General features: G+C 34.3%; 1 protein-coding gene across 4 annotated transcripts in view; it reads left to right on the top strand.

Moving 5' to 3' along the window:
• ampd3b (adenosine monophosphate deaminase 3b) overlaps nt 1–6,848 on the top strand; it is a 36,005-nt gene that overhangs the window by 8,201 nt on the left and 20,956 nt on the right. For all 4 annotated transcript variants that reach the window (XM_056478080.1, XM_056478081.1, XM_056478083.1 and 1 more), the window contains 2 exons: nt 3,337–3,559; nt 4,721–4,892. In XM_056478080.1, the coding sequence (XP_056334055.1) occupies nt 3,337–3,559; nt 4,721–4,892 (395 nt within the window). The remainder of the gene's footprint in view (nt 1–3,336; nt 3,560–4,720; nt 4,893–6,848) is intronic.

Genomic DNA, 6,848 nt, shown 5'->3' with positions numbered 1-6,848 from the left:
TCCTAAATTTATATGTTAGGGAAAAATATTAAATAATAATTTTAAAAAGAGCAAAAATCAAAGAAACAAAAAATATATAAAGTTTTGTTGAAATTTTGCTATTTGTACTTTTTTTTGCAATATTTCACATGAACTTAATTGCATTATCTTTCTATTTCTAAAGATATTTGGTGACTAAGATATTATTTTTTAATAATTCTATTTTATTCAAATGCACCAAAATATATGAATTATATTCACCCAGAAAAATAAATTTTTTTCATTTACTCTTATATTTAATATTTTCATTAAATAAATATTTTTCATTTAAATGTACTTATTTATAGAGTACTGTATATGTGTGTGTGTGTGTGTGTGTGTGTGTGTGTGTGTGTGTGTGTGTGTGTGTGTGTGTGTGTGTGTGTGTCTCTGTGTGTGTAACAATATTTAACTAATAAACTATTTAACATTAAATTGTTAAAATATTGTTAAATATTTAGTCTCCATCTTAATTAAAAAGTAAAAACTCTGTAAAGTCTTCAGGTGGCAGTTTGAATAATAACACTTTTTCAGATTTCCGTAGAATGAAGCCATATTAATAATCTAATAATATTAGATTCTGTAAATGTAAAAAAAATAATGCAAATATAAATTCAATATAAAATATTTAATAAAAAATATGTGTTTAATACTAAAAATACACATTCTGTAAAGCCTCCGTATGCCTGTTTGAAAACATGATACTTTTTAAAAAAAGTGTTACACAAAAAAGGAAACCACAAAATGCAGATTTGCAAATGCTGAATGCACTTCTGCTTCACAGTGCTGGTTATGCATTTTAAAGATTAACAATGCACAATTTAAAATGCTCTTGATAATACTGTACAAACATAAATACATCGGGTTCCTCTTTTCATGCAGTTCATTTTGGTGATTATAAGTAAACAAAAAAACACTGCTATAAGCAACTAAAGGAATGTGTGCTGTACACCGCACTCAGTTTTTGCCATAGGACACAACAACAACTGCTCTGACACTTTGAGAATTGAGTGACCATGTGCTCTCTGACAGGACAAGGACTCGGTTAACTTGACCAAGACGCAACCAGACCCATGTGGATGGACACTTGAGGACATGTTTATAACCATGATTTGTGCAGTTGTAGAGCAAACTCCAGCTATTAATTTCATAGGCTCAATATTACAAATAAAACTAATGTCATGTCATTCATTTCAAAGCACGAGTCAGCTCTCAATGTTATAGTAGCACATTACAGAAACACTTAGCACATTCTGCAGTCTCATTTGTCCACTGCTAAGGGATTTTGTGGAATAGATACAGGCTTGTGAATAAGAAGCTAATGGAAAATGGTACTGCCGTAATAGAAGCTTCTTTATAACAATCAAATGCTGCATGATGTACTTAACAAGGCGTTCCTCGAAACCTGATCATGAGCACTGACTAATAATAGAAGGAATCAACATTCTTGGCGTTTATCATTCTTTTGGCACCACTCCTGGCTGAAATGCTGCATTAATTCACCAAGATCTCTTTCCATGAAGAGCAAAACTGCCTTGACGTACATCTATAGCTCACTTTGCCACCCTCAATGATGGTTTTACATTCCTGCATACTCCAGCTATTTCAGAGCCTAAATGTTACAACTAATACTAATAATGTTGTGTCATTCATTTCAGAGCATGAGTCAACTCCTGACAATATTTTGGTAGCTCAGTCACTACACAAACACCAAGCACATTTTCTAGTCTCATCTGACCGCTGGTAAGGGATTTTGTGGAATAGATATACAGGCCTGTGGTTGAGAAGCTGATGGAAAATGATGATTGCCAAAGTAATGGAAACTTCTTTAAAATATATTATAGAGATAATTCAGTCAAATTTGAAAATTCTGTTATTGATTTATCACCCTTCACTAATCATAAAGTTGTTTAAATTCTTTTCCCCCTGTAGAATACCAAAGAAGTTATTTTGAAAAATGTTGGAAACCTGAAACCATTGAATCCTATAGTATTTGTGTTTCCTACTATAGAAGTCAATGGTTATAGGTCTCTAACATTCTTCAAAATATCTTCTTTTGTGTTCAACAATGAAGAAACTCCTGAAGGTTTAGAATCACTTGAGGCTGAGTATATAGTGAGTAACTTTAATGTTTTGGGTGACCAATCCCTTTAACAAGGTGTTCCTTGATCATGAATATTGACTAATAACAAAAGGAATCAACAATTATAGCAATTATAATTCTTTTGGCACCACTCCTAGCAGAAATGCTGCATCAATTCACCAAAATCTCTCTCCATGAGGGGCAAAACTGCCATGACATACATCTATAGCCACCGTAAATAATTGTTTTACATTCCTGCATCCTCCAGCTATTAATCGCAGAGCCTAAATGTTACAAGTAATACTAATAATGTCGTGTCATTCATTTCAAAGCACGAGTCAACTCCTGACAATATTTTAGTGATTTTTTTAGAATAGATATACAGGCTTGATTGAAAGGCTGATGGAAGATGATACTTGCCAGATTAATGGAAACTTCTTTGAAAAACATTAAAGGGAGAATTCACTCAAATTTGAAAATTCTGTCATTGATTTCTCACTTACAAAGTTGTTTGAATTAATTTATATTTTCCTGTTGAATACAAATGAAGTTATTTTGAAAAATGCTGGAAACCTGTAACCATTGAATCCCATAGTATTTGCTTATCCTAATATAGAAGTCAATGGTTACAGGTCTCAAACATTCTTCAAAATATCTTTTGTGTTCAGCAGAATAAAGAAACTCCTAAAGGTTTAGAATCACTTGAGGCTGAGTAAATAGTGAGTAACTTTCATGTTTTTAGTGAACTATCCCTTTAACAAGGTGTTCCTTGATCATGAACATTGACTAATAACAAAAGGAATCAGCATTCTTGGCGTTTATCATTTTTGGCACCACTCCTTGCAGAAATGCCACATTAATTCATGAGGTGCAAAACTGCAATGACTTGTATGTACATCTAGGTCATTTTGCCAACTTCAATAAAAGTTTTAGCTACTAATTTAATAGCCTAAACGTTATAAATAATACTTATTATGTTGTGTCTTTCATTTCAAAGCATGAGCCAGTGGCAGCGCTCAATCATTACACAAACACCCAACAAATCTTCTGTCTGATCACTTTTGTGGACAAAACTTGGAAAATGGTGCTTACCAAAGTAATGGAACCTTCTTTAAAAAAAGGTTGCATAATGTACATAATGTACAACAAGGTGTTTCTTGATCATAACATTGTCTAATAACAAAAGGGACCAACATTCTTGGCGTTTATCATTCTTATTTTACCACTCCTTGCAGAAATGCCGCGTCAGTTCACCAAGATCTCTCTCCACGACGTGGATGAGAATATTCGACTGCTGGCAGAGAAAGTGTACGCTTCAGCTCTGAAGGAAGAGGACACTAAGAACACCTTCTCCATGTTCACCGTCCCCGAGGACTGTCCCATTGGTCTGCATCAGGCTAAGGAGTGGGAGCTACGCAAAGAGCTGGAAGAGCAGAAGTCGGAGGAATCGGTCAAGAGGTCAGTCAAGTTTGCATAACTTTGATATTACGGGTTCCCAATTTAAGCCAAATATCCTGACTTTGACTAAAAAGCTGAAATTTTAAAGACCTATAAAAGGGTGTCTGCAGGGTCCTAAAAAGTATTAAAAGTTGATAAATCAATTTAGAGAATTTTAGGGCCCTTAAAGTATTAAAAAGTTTTAAATGCTATTTTACAAGGTATTACATGTTTTTGATAATACAAAAGTTTGCATGAATTTAATCTGCGAATATTGAGGTGCTGTGTAGTGTATGAAATCAATAAAATCCTTCTAGATTTGACATCACATTGCTTTGCTTACTGCTGTAACCAAGGAAACACTGTTATTCTTGCTGTTTTATTAGCGCCACCTGCTGGAAGAGAGTGAAATAGCATCTATTTAGTATATGAATAAGGTTTTAATCTTAGAGCGGATCATGATGAAAGTGCAATTGTTGCTTCACCATGTGATAGATCAGATACATATTTTTGTCACATATTCATTTTTTTCAGGTTTCTAAAATAAAAAAAATATTGAATTTTCCAGTTTGCTAGTAAAAAAAACACAGTCGGTCATGTAATGTCAAAAACATTGTATCAGTAAATATTGTATCTTAATAAATCGATGTGTTGAGTTGTATTAAACGGGAGTTTAAAGTTTCATTAGTTCATTAAAAGGTCAGAGAGTTTGCTAAAGCTCCACATGAGATTATTTTTTACTGGTTTACTGGTTTAATTATTTGTAGGTCTGTCTCTTATGAACCTTTCACAAGGGTAAATAATTCTCGTTATTTGATCTCACCCAGAGAGAAGATTTGTTACCTAATGTAGGCTACACTTTTATAATAACAATTATAATTGCAAATGTGTAGCTGGCTAATGTTATAGCTACACACCACTTCTATGACCAATGGGACAAACAGCCTAGTGAATGAATTAGATTTAAGTGACTGTTTGCTGACTAGTGGAAAAGGCTTTAAATGGCACTGAAATAATAGCCTCACCACAACAATGGTCAAAACACATGAAACGTCATGATAAAAACATGTATTTTTCCCTGATTTCCGTATATTTTATAATTACATAATATTTCAGAAATACCTGTGGGAACCCTGGATATTCAGTATGCACTTATTTATTATTCTTTATGCCCCGTTTCAGGAAACAGAGTTTCAAGCTGATGCGGTCCCAGTCCCTGCACATCCCCGTGGCTCCCGACTGGGCCATGTCTGTGATTTCACCCCTTTTGACCCCATCCGCACCTGAAGGACAGATGGCTGTCAATATCCCAGAATTCCAGAGGGTCACCATCAGTGGAGACTACTGTGCAGGGGTAGGAGGCTAAAAAAATAGATGGAAGGATAGATGGATGTACATTTACATTTCATTATGTGGCAGATGCTGTTATCTAAAGCAACTTACAAATAATAATAATAGAAGTAATCATGAAATACAAAAAAAATATGAATGTATGGGTGGCTCAGTGGGTAGCACATTCACCTCACAGCAAGAAGGTCGCTAGTTCGAGCCTCGGCTGGGCCAGTTGGCATTTGTGTGGAGTTTGCATGTTCTTCCCGTGTTGATGTGGGTTTCCTCCGGGTGCTCCGGTTTCCCCCACGGGGGTGAATTGGATGAGCTAAATTGTCCATAGTGTATGTGTGTAAATGAGAGTGTATGGGTGTTTCCCAGTGATGGGTTGCAGCTGGAAGGGCATCTGCTGCATAAAACATACGCTGGATAAGTCGGCGGTTCATTCAAATATGGCAATAATATTAAAAAATATGATAATTCTACCTATTTTTGGAAAATAAAACCTTATATGAACAACAACATCAGGCATTAACAAAAATAAAGCTTAGATGGAAAAGTCATGGGCGACAAACTTAGGACATCTTTAGAGTTGATATAAGTGTTGAGAGGGTAAGCAGTCAGACACTGCTAATTCAGATGTGTTTACACAATACCCATCCAACAGCTAAAGCTTAGCCAAAAAGTGGCTCATGCAGCAAGACAGTGTGTAACCTAATCATGGGGTAGAGAGCTTACACACAACACAGATCTCTGTCTGAAAGTAACATATTAGAAACATAATAAGGTAAAACATGGTGTGGTGCAGCACAACATGCTCTGCTTCTCTCTCACACACCCACATATGAGTTCAATGGGGACAGTGAATACTTCTATCAAATGTCTTAAAGGAGCAAACACCAGGAGCCTGCAAATCTACAACAGAGCAGATAAAAACTAAAAAAATCAGGGTGTTGCAATAGTCCAGCCAAAGTCCAGACCTTATCCTCACTGAAATGCCACGATGAGAGCTGTGCCAAAAACACCTCCAGAATGATCTGAGAGACTGATAAAGTCATAGAGAAAATTATTTAAGTAATTTTAAGTAATTACTGCTAAAAGTGGATCTATGGGCATCTGAAACATAGGCTGTCCTAAGTTTGTAACCCATAGCTTTTCAATCTTGATTTTTATTTTTGTTAAATAAAATTGGCATGGTGTGAGATGTCATTTGATTTGATTTTTAAAAGAAGTTTAAGTTTATATATATATATATATATATATATATATATATATATATATATATATATATATATATATATATATATATATATATATATATATAGTTTGTCTTATTAGTATTAGATACAAAAAACTAATTCAACTAATTCAACAAAAAATTCAATAGAAATAACTTTTTCACATCTGTATATTTGAAGAGAGAGGGTGGGAGAGAGATGGTTATAATGTTAAATAACTTTTTTTAAAGTTACAAAAAATAGAATAGATGGTTGATAATATAGTCATTTTGGGAGCAACTGTTTTTAATCCAAGAGGTGCCATGTGCAGTTTTTAAATTCTAACAGAACTGTGTCAGAAGATTTGTACTGCTGCCAAACACCAGCCAGAAACATGTACATTTCTGCAATAAAGTTTCAATTAAACAATTTTTCTGCTTCCTTAAAGCAACTTTTTGTTTTGGCTGAGCAGTGTGTGATATATAAAATATGAGCAAAGTGAATAAACAGGGTAGGGCAATTATATTTAAGCCTAACAGCTATGAAGTAATTAGGCTGAAAAAGATTACAAGCACGTCACACCTGTATTGTGCTAGTTCAGTTAGAGGATTTGCATGACCAGTAGAGGTAAGGCTTCAAATCAAATAGTTTGCATGGGGTGTTAGATTAGAATACTAAATGATGAAAGAAAGCTTTGTGTTCACATCTGTTACTTTAAGAAGTACATTAACATTCAGAAACCCTCAATGCTGCTAATAGAAGCC

Source organism: Danio aesculapii, chromosome 18 (genome assembly GCF_903798145.1).
Source record: "Danio aesculapii chromosome 18, fDanAes4.1, whole genome shotgun sequence".
Taxonomy (NCBI): Eukaryota; Metazoa; Chordata; class Actinopteri; order Cypriniformes; family Danionidae; genus Danio; species Danio aesculapii.
Note: the sequence above shows the minus strand (reverse complement) of the source record. Positions and strands in the feature narration are given on the sequence as shown.